The sequence below is a fragment of the Entelurus aequoreus genome, linkage group LG23, assembly GCF_033978785.1.
Source record: "Entelurus aequoreus isolate RoL-2023_Sb linkage group LG23, RoL_Eaeq_v1.1, whole genome shotgun sequence".
NCBI lineage: Eukaryota > Metazoa > Chordata > Actinopteri > Syngnathiformes > Syngnathidae > Entelurus > Entelurus aequoreus.
Window position 1 is genome coordinate 9,507,223 of NC_084753.1, and position 16,158 is coordinate 9,523,380.

Sequence of the window (16,158 nt, forward strand, 5' to 3'; positions counted from 1 at the left end):
AAGCACATATTTACACACCTATGCTTGAGAAGGAACAGGATGAAGAAAATCTTATATTTCCTGCCCCCCTTCAACATAATAAAGTAGTTAATGGCCAGCCCAGATTCACAAGCATACAAACCAAACAAATACATCCAAATATAATGAAAACAAACAAAAAACACACCAAAAAAAACAAGTGCAAAACTTCATGAAGTACAAACCGAACAAAAAAAATAATATATACCTCACGGGATGATACAAAACAAATACAAAACCAGACAAAAAATAAGTAAAATAATAAATATAAAGCAAAATGTAGACACTTACGGCTGTCCATAGCTTGATGTGAGGGTAATGTATACAGCACAGGGTGACACTTTTGCTTTGGAAAAATAATAATAATTTCCTAGTGGATCAATAAAGTTTGTCTAAGTTTATATACCGTATATAAAAAAAATAAAAAAAAATAAAATCATTGACATCCTGGGAGTGGCGCTGTTGCACTGACGTAGTTTGCAACCGCCTTTAAATCACCGCGAAGAAGAAAAACAGTAATTTCCGGTGCTGCAACTTTGTTGACATATTCCAGTAAGTATCTTGGTCTAATGACACGCCAGGTGTGACATTACCTGTTTCTAATGACACGCCAGGTGTGACACTACCTGTTTCTTCATGGATGCACGTGTGTAGAATATAGTCACGGTGACGCAGTAGCAACACATTCCAAGTTCCTTTAAAACGCAATGCATTTGTTATAAGAAGCAAATCATAAGTTGTGTATTCACCGGCAGCGTGACGTGCTTAGTAATACACAATTTATAATCCATTTGTTGTTTCTTTTTCAATCTCACCTGCCAGTTTCAACCTTGAAGATATGCAGCACAATGGAATGAAGTAAAATCATCATTCTGTCCTGGTGGTCCCTACCACTAGGGGCGCTAGTGAGACTGGTCCTTTATATACCTATACTGTATATATCTTTATATACCTATGTATGTATATATACATATATAGGTGTATGTATATATACAGGTATATAAATACCTATACTGTATATACCTTTATACACATATATACCTGTACTGTATATATCTTTATATAGCTATATACATATAGCTAACTACACCAACTACGTTGGCACGTGTTGCAGCCAGGAAATTCTAAGTTAATTATTATTTGCAAAAAAAAAAAAGTTTATGAGTTTGAACATCAAATATGTTGTCTTTGTAGCATATTCAATTGAATATGGGTTGAAAAGGATTTGCAAATCATTGTATTCCGTTTATATTTACATCTAACACAATTTCCCAACTCATATGGAAACGGGGTTTGTATATATATATATATATATATATATATATATATATATATATATATATATATATATATATATATATATATATATATATATATATATATATTACTGTAAATATCTTTATTTATATATATATATATATATACGCCATCCATCCATTTTCTATCGCTTGTCCCGTTCGGGGTCGCAGGGGGTGCTAGAGCAGCTGCATTCGGGCGGAAGGCGGGGTACACCCTGGACAAGGCACCACCTCATCACAGGGCCAACACAGATAGACAACATTCACACACTAGGGACCATTTAGTGTTGCCAATCAACCTATCCCCAGGTGCATGTCTTTGGAGGTGGGAGGGGCCTATCCCCAGGTACATGTCTTTGGAGGTGGGAGGGGCCTATCCCCAGGTGCATGTCTTTGGAGGTGGGAGGGGCCTATCCCCAGGTGCATGTCTTTGGAGGTGGGAGGGGCCTATCCCCAGGTGCATGTCTTTGGAGGTGGGAGGAGCCCAAAAATACTTTTGTCAATACATTTGACTTTAATTCTGTCACAAGGCACTGTTTTTTCCTTCTTCTGCATGAGTTAGTATCTTCTGCATGAGTGAGTATCTTCTGCATGAGTGAGTATCTTCTGCATGAGTGAATATCTTCTGCATGAGTGAATATCTTCTGCATGAGTTAGTATCTTCTGCAGGAGTTAGTATATTCTGCATGAGTTAATATATTCTGCATGAGTTTGTATCTTCTGCATGAGTGAATATCTTCTGCATGAGTTAGTATCTTCTGCAGGAGTTAGTATATTCTGCATGAGTTAGTATCTTCTGCATGAGTTAGTATCTTCTGCAGGAGTTAGTATATTCTGCATGAGTTGATATATTCTGCAGGAGTTAGTATATTCTGCATGAGTTTGTATCTTCTGCATGAGTTAGTATCTTCTGCAGGAGTTAGTATATTCTGCATGAGTTAATATATTCTGCATGAGTTTGTATCTTCTGCATGAGTTAGTATCTTCTGCATGAGTTAGTATCTTCTGCAGGAGTTAGTATCTTCTGGATTCAAAATGATTGTGTTCTTGTGTAGCAGTGAATCATGCTGACTGCTGTCAAAGGAGCAAGTCTTGGCCTGAGATACTTCAGCAGTAACTGCAGCAAAGGTAAAACACAGCATGAGTTAGTATATTCTGCATGAGTTAGTATCTTCTGCATGAGTTAGTATCTTCTGCATGAGTTAGTATCTTCTGCATAAGTGAGTATCTTCTGCATGAGTTAGTATCTTCTGCATGAGTGAGTATCTTCTGCATGAGTTAGTATCTTCTGCATGAGTGAGTATCTTCTGCATGAGTTAGTATCTTCTGCATAAGTGAGTATCTTCTGCATGAGTTAGTATCTTCTGCATGAGTGAGTATCTTCTGCATGAGTTAGTATCTTCTGCATGAGTGAGTATCTTCTGCACGAGTGAGTATCTTCTGCACGAGTTAGTATCTTCTGCATGAGTGAGTATCTTCTGCATGAGTTAGTATCTTCTGCATGAGTGAGTATCTTTTGCATGAGTGAGTATCTTCTGCATGAGTGAGTATCTTCTGCATGAGTGAGTATCTTCTGCATGAGTTAGTATCTTCTGCATGAGTTAGTATCTTCTGCATGAGTGAGTATATTCTGCATGAGTTAGTATCTTCTGCATGAGTGAGTATCTTCTGCATGAGTTAGTATCTTCTGCATGAGTTAGTATCTTCTGCATGAGTTAGTATCTTCTGCAGGAGTTAGTATCTTCTGCATGAGTTAGTATCTTCTGCATAAGTGAGTATATTCTGCATGAGTGAGTATATTCTGCACGAGTGAGTATCTTCTGCACGAGTGAGTATATTCTGCATGAGTTAGTATCTTCTGCATGAGTTAGTATCTTCTGCATGAGTTAGTATCTTCTGCATGAGTTAGTATATTCTGCATGAGTTAGTATCTTCTGCAGGAGTTAGTATCTTCTGCAGGAGTTAGTATCTTCTGCATGAGTGAGTATCTTCTGCATGAGTTAGTATCTTCTGCATGAGTGAGTATATTCTGCATGAGTTAGTATCTTCTGCATGAGTTAGTATCTTCTGCATGAGTTAGTATCTTCTGCATGAGTGAGTATATTCTGCATGAGTTAGTATCTTCTGCATGAGTGAGTATCTTCTGCATGAGTTAGTATCTTCTGCATGAGTGAGTATATTCTGCATGAGTTAGTATCTTCTGCATGAGTGAGTATCTTCTGCATGAGTGAGTATCTTCTGCATGAGTGAGTATATTCTGCATGAGTTAGTATCTTCTGCATGAGTGAGTATCTTCTGCATGAGTTAGTATCTTCTGCATGAGTTAGTATATTCTGCATGAGTTAGTATCTTCTGCATGAGTTAGTATATTCTGCATGAGTTAGTATCTTCTGCATGAGTTAGTATCTTCTGCATGAGTGAGTATCTTCTGCATGAGTTAGTATCTTCTGCATGAGTGAGTATATTCTGCATGAGTTAGTATCTTCTGCATGAGTGAGTATCTTCTGCATGAGTTAGTATCTTCTGCATGAGTTAGTATCTTCTGCATGAGTGAGTATCTTCTGCATGAGTTAGTATCTTCTGCATGAGTGAGTATCTTCTGCATGAGTTAGTATCTTCTGCATGAGTGAGTATCTTCTGCATGAGTGAGTATCTTCTGAGAGACTCCAAACAATGAGGAAGTCAACCTCACAGCACTCTTGATGGTTAACGGGATTCTTTTTACCGACTGGAGTCACTTACTGAACATGACATATTTACTTCTCTTCTTCAAAGTAAATCCTCAAATCATCATCCAAATGTATTATTATCATTATTACTTATAACATTGAGTCTCAGACAGATATGTTGCAACATGAAGACGTTTCCTTCTTTGTGAGAAATATGAGTCATTCCTCATCTAAACGGGAGTATATCAACATTTTATTAGTCGGCCTCCCAGGGAGAGCAGACCTTGTGCAGTAGGTGATGTTGTATCTCATGAAGTCTGCAGTGAGTAATAATCAGTGATGTCGTTGAAAGAAAAAACAAACCTTGTGATGCGTTTGTGAAATTAATGCGCTGCCGTATGGTTATGAATAAATGATAAATGGGTTATACTTGTATAGCGCTTTTCTACCTTCAAGGTACTCAAAGCGCTTTGACACTATTTCCACATTCACACACACATTCACACACACATTCACACACTGATGGCGGGAGCTGCCATGCAAGGCGCTAACCAGCACCCATCAGGAGCAAGGGTGAAGTGTCTTGCCCAAGGACACAACGGTTAAAATGATCAAAATATGTAAATATTACATGTTATTATGAATGTTACTACATGACATATATACTTACATCATGTATATATTACATGTTATTATGAATGTTACTAGATACTACATATATACTTACATCATGTATATATTACATGTTATTATGAATGTTACTACATGACATATATACTTACATCATGTATATATTACATGTTATTATGAATGTTACTACATGACATATATACTTACATCATGTATATATTACATGTTATTATGAATGTTACTAGATACTACATATATACTTACATCATGTATATATTACATGTTATTATGAATGGTACTACATGACATATATACTTACATCATGTATATATTACATGTTATTATGAATGTTACTACATGACATATATACTTACATCATGTATATATTACATGTTATTATGAATGTTACTACATGACATATATACTTACATCATGTATATATGACATGTTATTATGAATGTTACTACATGACATATATACTTACATCATGTATATATTACATGTTATTATGAATGTTACTACATGACATATATACTTACATCATGTATATATTACATGTTATTATGAATGTTACATGACATATATACTTACATCATGTATATATTACATGTTATTATGAATGTTACTACATGACATATATACTTACATCATGTATATATTACATGTTATTATGAATGTTACTACATGACATATATACTTACATCATGTATATATGACATGTTATTATGAATGTTACTACATGACATATATACTTACATCATGTATATATTACATGTTATTATGAATGTTACATGACATATATACTTACATCATGTATATATTACATGTTATTATGAATGTTACTACATGACATATATACTTACATCATGTATATATTACATGTTATTATGAATGTTACTACATGACATATATACTTACATCATGTATATATTACATGTTATTATGAATGTTACTACATGACATATACTTACATCATGTATATATGACATGTTATTATGAATGTTACTACATGACATATATACTTACATCATGTATATATTACATGTTATTATGAATGTTACTACATGACATGAATACTTACATCATGTATATATTACATGTTATTATGAATGTTACTACATGACATATACTTACATCATGTATATATGACATGTTATTATGAATGTTACTACATGACATATATACTTACATCATGCATATATTACATGTTATTATGAATGTTACTACATGACATATATACTTACATCATGTATATATTACATGTTATTATGAATGTTTCTACATGACATATATACTTACATCATGTATATATGACATGTTATTATGAATGTTACTACATGACATATATACTTACATCATGTATATATTACATGTTATTATGAATGTTACTACATGACATATATACTTACATCATGTATATATTACATGTTATTATGAATGTTACTACATGACATATATACTTACATCATGTATATATTACATGTTATTATGAATGTTACTACATGACATATATACTTACATCATGTATATATTACATGTTATTATGAATGTTACTACATGACATATATACTTACATCATGTATATATTACATGTTATTATGAATGTTACTACATGACATATATACTTACATCATGTATATATGACATGTTATTATGAATGTTACTACATGACATATATACTTACATCATGTATATATTACATGTTATTATGAATGTTACTACATGACATATATACTTACATCATGTATATATTACATGTTATTATGAATGTTACTACATGACATATACTTACATCATGTATATATTACATGTTATTATGAATGTTACTACATGACATATATACTTACAGCGTGTACATAAAACCTTAATGGAGGGGCTTGAATGAATAGAGCGACTTGCTGACATTTATTTACTAGTTAGAATGCATTAAAAGAATGCATGTGTTACATAAGGATTGTGAAGGATAAGAAACTAAAGTGTATTTCCCCTCTAAAGATTCCTCCTCCCTGTTCCAGACCTGATGGTGTTAAGTGGTTAGCTACTAATGATGTTGTTCACCAGGACTACTCACTCTACTTTTCATCTCTCCATCAGCTGCAAATTCAATTGAGAAATCCCTTTTGGGATCCCGTAAATGAAAATAAAAGCTGGGGGCTGTCTTGCTCCATAATGAATGAATAAGTATCCATATGGCCGTGGCTGATGTGTGGTGTATGAACTGTGTTTCAGGGTACCGGCAGGCCCACCTAGTCATCCTCCCTAAACATTTGGCCGATGACTTTGAAGCGTTCTGTCACAGTAATCCTGCTCCTTTGCCACTCCTGGACCGCAGACAGTGGGGGGACAACTCATGCCCACCTCTGGCTAAAGATGATGTCATCAGGTAACACTTTCTTTCTTGCTATTGATGAAGCGCAGCTGTTCAGTGCGGTCAAAACATTCCATGTGTTACACCCAAATCTTGTCTGATGAGAAGAAACTACAAAGTATTTTCAATATGAAGACAATATTTATCCTTTTTGAGGCCTCGTAACACAGCGCTGGACTAGCAACTACAACAACACAGCACTTCCTTATTATGCACCAATGACAGTTACGAGGTGCATTCAAGAACCCCTGGAATTATGGGTGTCAACATTTCAACACAAACACGTTTGCAGGTTTTCTCTATCCACTGCAATAAGTTTGACTAATTGATGTTGTTCATTTCCTATTTTTGAATGTATTATTTAGTTATTTCATTCAGATGATCCAAATATGTTCAGTTTGAATGTCACAAATATGTTTTTTTGTTTCTTTTTGTTTAGAATTTTTTAAGTATTGGTTCGGGCAAGATTTTAGCACCAGTACTGTGTCAAAATGACAGATTTGGTCCTCATATTGCAGGGGTGTTAAAGTCAAGGTCCGCGGGCCAGATCCGGCACGCAAGTGAATGATCTATGGCCCCCGGGATGATATTTGATTAGTCTTAGAACCACAGCCGCCCGCACGCACCAATACTCCAGCAGTGTTGGCGCTAGGAATCTTCAAAATGGGGTCCCAGGGATCTAAACTTTACGGCAGACGGTATTTTTTTCTATATTTTAATTGTAATATTTCCAGAATGTGTTTGTTCTATTTTTGGCCGAAGTAAGACAAAGAAAATAATGCAAAGTTGTCTTTATTTTTTTACTTTTAATGCCATGATTTTAATAGTCCGTGTGCACAGATCTTCCTCCATGTGGCCCCTGATCTAAAGTGACTTTGACACCCATTGTCATATTGGTCAACATTTTCATTTTCATTTGAAAAGCTTGTAATTTGATTACTTTGCATTCTTTTTTATGTGCATCACTCTGGAGACAGTTGTGTTGTTAACAGTGTGATATCAATAAAGGGGATTAGATTGTATTGGAAATGTAAACCATACCCATCCCCAACTCCTCCGCACGGAAAGTAGCTATTGGCTGTCCTAAAAGTCGCTAGATGACATCATCGCCTCATTTGCATAGTTTCTTGCAATGGCCGCTGTGGGAGTGATTAAAAGTAACATTTTAATTATAAATAGAACTGCAAATGACCTTCCATATTTTGATTCTTAGTTGTTGTCGTGTTTTAAAATCCATTTTGTTCTGCATAGGATTGTACGCTACACTGCTACTAATAAAGTACCAAGGTCAAATGCAGAGAATCATTTCGCCACACAGAGTGTGTGTAACAATCATTGCTACTTTATCTTTAACTTAACTAGTCAATCTATAACGGTACTATACAAATACCAGTACTTGTATACCGGTATTATACAGTTTAATAATACTCTGTATAATTACACTCTGTATAATAACTCTGTATAATAATACTCTGTATAATAACACTGTATAATAACACTCTATATAATAGTACTCTGTATAATAACACTCTGTGTAATAACACTCTGTATAATAATACTCTGTATAATAGTAGTCTGTATAATAATACTCTGTATAATAACACTCTGTATAATAATACTCTGTATAATAACACTCTGTATAATAATACTTTGTATAATAGTACTCTGTATAATAACACTGTATAATAATACTCTGTATAATAGTAGTCTGTATAATAACACTCTGTATAATAGTAGTCTGTATAATAATACTCTGTATAATAACACTCTGTATAATAGTACTCTGTATAATAACACTGTATAATAACACTCTGTATTATAATACTCTGTATAATAGTAGTCTGTATAATAACACTCTGTATAATAGTAGTCTGTATAATAATACTCTGTATAATAACACTCTGTATAATAGTACTCTGTATAATAACACTGTATAATAACACTCTGTATTATAATACTCTGTATAATAGTAGTCTGTATAATAACATTCTGTATAATAGTACTCTGTATAATAACACTGTATAATAACACTCTGTATAATAACACTCTGTATTATAATACTCTGTATAATAGTAGTCTGTATAATAACACTCTGTCTAATAGTAGTCTGTATAATAGTAGTCTTGTGTAATAGTAGTCTGTCTAATAGTAGTCTTGTGTACAGTATAAGATGTAGTGACGGGTGTACAACTCCAGCTAAAGGCCACATACTGTAAATGCTTCAGGCTGACTGATTGATTTCACCTGCAATAATTGCACTCTTCCTGTCAATCACCAAAGTTCATTTGCCTTGTGAAGCTAACAGGCTTAATAAGCTGAAAGTCCAAGTCAAGTCACACACGGAACCTTGAAGAGGACCATCATGGTGCAGAGGTCATTCGGTCCTGCGGCTAGTTTGTTGTTTTGGCCCCGCAGCACATTGGAGAAATAACATTTAATAAAATAACACCAGCAAAAAAGAGGAAACATAGAGCAGTAGGCATGAATAGAAAGATCTTAATAACACTGTAATAAGCATGCTTGTCTAGGTGTGATAGATGACTTCTTCTGTGTCTCCATCTTCACAATACAGAATGTATCAAGACGGTGTTGTGGTGGAACATGTCTCCAGCCTGCAGAAGTCCAGTGCTTCAGCCAGGTAAATATTACCTGCCTCAATCCAGTCCTGCAACACATCAACACTTCAATTAGGACTTCTTATATAAACAATCCAATCCTGCAACATTTCAGCACTTCAATTAGGACTTCTTATATAAACAATCCAATCCTGCAACATTTCAGCACTTCATTTAGGACTTCTTATATAAACAATCCAGTCCTCCAACATTTCAACACTTCAATTAGGACTTCTTATATAAACAATCCAATCCTGCAACATTTCAGCACTTCAATTAGGACTTCTTATATAAACAATCCAATCCTGCAAAATTTCAACACTTCAATTAGGACTTCTTATATAAACAATCCAATCCTGCAACATTTCAACACTTCAATTAGGACTTCTTATATAAACAATCCAATCCTGCAACATTTCAACACTTCAATTAGGACTTCTTATATAAACAATCCAATCCTGCAACATTTCAACACTTCAATTAGGACTTCTTATATAAACAATCCAGTCCTCCAACATTTCAACACTTCAATTAGGACTTCTTATATAAACAATCCAATCCTGCAACATTTCAACACTTCAATTAGGACTTCTTATATAAACAATCCAATCCTGCAACATTTCAACACTTCAATTAGGACTTCTTATATAAACAATCCAATCCTGCAACATTTCAACACTTCAATTAGGACTTCTTATATAAACAATCCAGTCCTCCAACATTTCAACACTTCAATTAGGACTTCTTATATAAACAATCCAATCCTGCAACATTTCAACACTTCAATTAGGACTTCTTATATAAACAATCCAATCCTGCAACATTTCAACACTTCAATTAGGACTTCTTATATAAACAATCCAATCCTGCAACATTTCAACACTTCAATTAGGACTTCTTATATAAACAATCCAGTCCTCCAACATTTCAACACTTCAATTAGGACTTCTTATATAAACACCTGATCAATACATTTAGGGTTTTTTCATGACGTATTTCAATGGTTCTACATTCTAAGCAGCGGTGTGCCTTCTCTGATGGCCTAACATAAATCGTCATCATAAATTGATAAAAGTTCATTTTATTTTTTGATTGACTTTCCATACATATATAAAAGTTTTTATCATATTCTCTTCATGTCATATTAGGCTCCAGTGTTGCTGTTTTTAAGTTAGAGCTTTTATCCAATCAGAATTCAGCTAATTAGTTGCCAGCGTTGTATGAATTCTGCCAGAAGCCTTCTGAACCAACATTAGCGGCGGCTGTGCAGTTTAACAAACGGAGGACATACAGTTGATAGACAGTTGCGATCAGATCATCAGTTGTTGACAGTAGCCCATCTAGGTAGCCTTACGTTGAATGTGACTGTGATTGGATACTCACTTGTCACTCCCAAGTATCCAATCACAAGTTGGGATTTAGGAAAGCAGAAAGGGGCACCGGAGCCATACCCGGCCAGCGGAGAAATAAGCGGCACTCACTTTTTTAACCAACAAAGAAGCAGAGCAAAACGTTGATTAGGTGGCAGATATATATTTGCAAGGGCATTTTCAAGAAGGATGTTTAAAGAGCAACTAGATCTTGTGAAAGGAGGTCGGCCCACCCCAGAAACGAGTTAAGCTGTCCCGGCTGTGAAATAGTTTGCCCGCCACTTCCACTGGCATCAACCAACTACCAGCAGTACCAATGGCTTATACGCCAGCATATTGTCACTTCAAATATATTTTGTCACATTCAATATGTTTTTTACAATGATTTTAGTTTTGACAGTACCACCTCTGATGCACTTTTATTGATTTTTAAATGTGCCAGAAAGTAGCCCGTTTTGTAGACTAGTGACAAGTGGAGGTGATTGAATGGCCAGCAGTGTTTCTGTATAGTACTTCTCCAGCCCCGGTCATGTGGCCACATAAATGATGGCATTTTCACAGGTATTTATTGAAGTCGGACTAAGTAGGACATCACTGAAGGCCTCAGGGGGAGTTTGCTATTGATGTAATTTGCATCAATAGCAAATGACATGTTTTTTTACCACTTTGTAGTTCAGGTTCTTCATCACGTACACAGCTCCTCATCCTCCGTTGTTGTCGGTTCTGTTTATGTTTATACTGTTTTTTAGTATGGAGACATGTTTCTGAGATAGCAAGCATTTTAAAGGGTTAATCATTGGAAGTATCAATCAATCAATTCCTTTATTGTCATTGTTATAATAACACTTAAGTCATACATGTCAACGAGATTTTGTTTGAGCTTTATCCAGCGGCATAGAAAGTGCATTGAAGTGCAGGTTGACCATAGTTTACAGTTTAGCATTGTCAGGAAGATGGCGAATAGACGGGGTGTGGGGGTGGGAACAGTTAGATGTCTGATGGGTGTTACGTTGATGTTGCAGCAATACAATGTCCACAGCACAATTATTGAGGTGGTGAAGAGTGAGGTAATAAGATGCAAAGGAGCAGGCTGTTCATTTAGCAGTCTCACAGCCTGGGGATACAGACTGTGAGACATTCTGCTGGTCCTGGCGCGAATCCATCTACACCTTCTTCCAGAGGGTAGCAGGTTGAAGAGGCCATGTGCTGGCTGGTATCTGTCCTTCAGGATGTTGTGTACTCGCTTTAGGCAGCGAGTTGTGTACATGGCACTCATCTCTGGGAGTATCGTCCATGTCATTTTCCCCGCCGCTTTAACCACTCGCTGGAGGGCCTGTTGGTTGGCTTTAGTGCAGCTAGCAAACCACACTAAAAATGCGTAAGTGAGGACACTGCTGATGGCACAGTTGTAAAAGTTAACCATTGATTTCTGCGGAATGTTTGCGCATTTTAGTTTCCTCAAAAAAAAAGATGTTGTTGGGCCTTTCCGACTGTAGAAGCAGTGTTAATGTCCCAGCATAGATCTTCTCTTATGTTCACCCCTAACAATTTGAAATGCTTGACCCTTTCTACCAGATTATTATTAATAATAAAAAGTGGAGGGTGTTTGTTCTGCCCTTTCCTGCGGAAGTCTACAATTAGTTCTTTGGTTTTGTTAGTGTTAAGAACCAAGTTGTTGTTAGCACACCATGAAGCCAGCTGTTATATTCTATCATAACAACAACATGACTGCAAATTCTTCGTTGCTTCTCTTGGACTGTTTTTGTACGTATGTGTGCACGCGGTCCGGGTGACTGACCACCTTAAACACCAATCCTTTTATTCATTAACACTTAGTCATTGTGAAAAACACAATCACAAACAGCCCCTTAAATGAACATCATCTTCTTGGCACAGTCTTTTACATTTACTTTTACAGACTGTTGTAAAAACAAAGTGATGTCCATCTTTCGCTGGGCAAACTAAGGACCGGGGGCCACATGCGGCCCGTTAAGCTTTTCAATCTGGCCCGCCGGACATTCCCAAATAATTGTTTTAGATGTTTAAGATGTAAAGTGTAGCTGCCATTAGGATGTGCACTCATGTTTTATAATGACCTTCAACTATACTTGTCAAGGCTTGGACTTTGGCGTGGTTTGTTCTCCCGAGGTGCAAATGATTTGGACCGGACGTGGCTTGGAGGTGGGAACATGATTTAATATAATGACCATAAAAAGGAATAAACAAAAGGCGCGCACAAGGGCGGAAGTACAAAACTTGACTATGAAAACAAAAGACATGCACAAAGGCAAAAAACTATGAAGAATAACAAAAACTTACTTGGCATGGCATGAAGAATAAACTATAATAGACATTAATCTCGTGGGTAGCAGTAGCATGGATGGATAGATAGATGAAGCATGGTATGAAATGATAGAGGATGTCGCCAGGACGAACAACAGAAACAGACAGGCTTAAATAGTGACATGATCAGTGAAAACAGGTGCGTGACTCTAAACGTGAAACAGGTGCGTGACATGACAGGTGAAAACTAAGGGGTTACTATGGTGACAACACAAACAAAAGTGCACAAGGAGTCCAAAAACAAAACCGAACATGACTAAAACAAAACATGATCACACAGACATGACAATACTAAGTCTTTACATGCTTGGAGTCTGTGCTTCTGCATGATATACTAGTTAATATGCTCATGTAATTAAGTTAAAGTTAAAGTACCAATGATTGTCACACACACACTAGGTGTGGTGAAATTTGTCCTCTGCATTTGACCCATCCCCTTGATCACCCCCTGGGAGGTGAGGGGAGCAGTGGGCAGCAGCGTAGCCGCGCCCGGGAATAATTTTTTGGTGATTTAACCCCCAATTCCAACCCTTGATGCTGAGTACCAAGCAGGGAGGTAATGGCTCCCATTTTTATAGTCTTTGGTATGACCCGGCCGGGATTTGAACTCACAACCTACCCATCTCAGGGCGGGCACTCTAACCACTAGGCTAGTTACTATGGTAATGTAAATAGTTACTATGGTCATCTAATTAGTTACTATGGTCATGTAATTAGTTACTATGGTCATCTAATTAGTTACTATGGTCATGTAATTAGTTACTATGGTCATCTAATTAGTTACTATGGTCGTGTAATTAGTTACTATGGTCATCTAATTAGTTACTATGGTCATCTAATTAGTTACTATGGTCATCTAAATAGTTACTATGGTCATCTAATGAGTTACTATAGTCATGTAATTAGTTACTATGGTCATCTAATGAGTTATTATGGTCATATAATGAGTTACCATGGTCATGTAATTAGTTACTATGGTAATGTAAGTGACAGCAGGTCAGACGAGGCACCAAGCAGTGTGGGTGTGGAGTGTTTCCACAGAGTGTTTCCAGAGCCTGAAATGTGGGTGTCAGGGACAGACGTGGAAGGAGATTTTCACAACAAAGTTCTAAAGCTTAGTGATCACATATATCAGATTGTAGGTGGGTTTATTTTTACCCTTCATGTTCATATTTCACTGTGTTTGTTGCATTTTAGTTGATTGTAAAATATGTGTATGGAGAGGAGGTGTGATGTTCATATGTTGTCAATATTCAGTGTTTTATCTTTTATAGTTAATATTGTAACATTCTTTATTTTCATGTACATTCTGGGTGTTTCATTCAGTAAAAAAATGTAAAATTCCATTCTGTTTAAGGTGGTCTGTCATAAAGTTTTTAGCATTCAATCCGACATTATTGTGAGGTTTTGTATTAGTGTTCCTAAACATAGATATACCGGCCTACAGACACATTTTTTTCCTCTAAATTTGGTCAAAATAATTGCCCAGGCCTGATGTAAGCCAGTGCTTGCGAGCAAGACTGAATGTTTTGGTCAAATCTTACGAGGTAAATTGTAGCATTCGCTACAGCAACTAGCGGTGGAGAGGCCTGCAACCCGAATCTTTGCTTGCAAACCTGAGGCATAACTATTAGCCGGGACACAGCATGTTTCCCGGAAAAGTCAGAAGGTGAAGTGCTTCTATCCCGAGGTACCAGCGTAATTGTTTGAATGGATTGTAATTGTTTGTAGGAGTGCATCACAGCAGTCACCTGGGCGTCAAGTCAAGTGGTCAGACATGGTGTGTTTCTATCTGGGCTCTAGCTTTGGCTTTGAGGCCGGCCTGAAGAAAGCTCTAGCCGGAGTCAGGAAGGTCAGCATGTACAAGGTATGGCATGGAACACATGTTCTGTACTGCTTCACATTTGCTTCTTTGTAAGCGCTTACAAATAAAAAAGGTCCTATCCTTTATGGTGATGACACGTCTTTGTCCAGACTGCAGTTCCCTGTATTCAAGCCGGTGTTTTCAGCTGCCCTCTTGTGGTGTCCATGTGTCCAATACCAGAGGCTACGCTCCAGGCAGCGGTCCAAGGCACGCACCATAACCCACATGGAGCCCCTGTGCACATCGGGGATGCGGGTAGAAATAACACTTTTTTAAGATAATAGGATATATTGTTAGAAATATATGTACTTTACATGTTCAGATTTGCTTGGCATACAGGATCTATCCAGACCAGATTATGGAGATCAAATATATGTACTCTGCATGTTCAGATTTGCTTGGCAAACAGGATCTATCCAGACCAGATTATGGAGATCAAATATATGTACTTTGCATGTTCAGATTTGCTTGGCATACAGGATCTATCCAGACCAGATTATGGAGATCAAATATATGTACTTTGCATGTTCAGATTTGCTTGGCATACAGGATCTATCCAGACCAGATTATGGAGATCCAGTTGAGTTGCAGCCTGCGGATATCCCCGTCTTCTGGGCCTGTGGTGTGACAGCTGAGGAAGCAATAATCAGCAGCAGTCAGTGTCACTTAAGTACAACACTTACATTCATATGTCGGCATGTGTGTTGCTATGGTAACTGATAACCAACACTATCATTGTACTATAAAGTCTGCATCTTTCAACCAGAAGAACATCAGCTGGAAGCTCAACCAAACTAATTGATTTATTTTTTTGGTAAAAAAACAGAGGTCAATTCAAACTACACGCACTTAAATAGACAAATGTCAAAAACAAACACTGTCATGAATAAGTTTGTAAAACGAAAATACGAGTGCATGTTGGTCTAGTACAGAGGTCGGCAACACAAAATGTTGAAAGAGCCATACTTGACCAAAAATACAAA

At 36.5% G+C, this 16,158-nt stretch overlaps 1 protein-coding gene across 1 annotated transcript in view; it reads left to right on the forward strand.

Moving 5' to 3' along the window:
* Positions 1–484: 484 nt before the first annotated feature.
* The window catches only part of dglucy (D-glutamate cyclase), a 46,099-nt gene continuing 30,425 nt past the window's right edge, over positions 485–16,158 (forward strand). Inside the window, exons 1-7 of the mRNA XM_062034965.1 lie at positions 485–570; positions 2,372–2,444; positions 6,845–6,998; positions 9,556–9,621; positions 15,043–15,178; positions 15,286–15,430; positions 15,708–15,830. Of these exons, the coding sequence (XP_061890949.1) occupies positions 2,381–2,444; positions 6,845–6,998; positions 9,556–9,621; positions 15,043–15,178; positions 15,286–15,430; positions 15,708–15,830 (688 nt within the window). The 5' untranslated portion in view covers positions 485–570; positions 2,372–2,380. The remainder of the gene's footprint in view (positions 571–2,371; positions 2,445–6,844; positions 6,999–9,555; positions 9,622–15,042; positions 15,179–15,285; positions 15,431–15,707; positions 15,831–16,158) is intronic.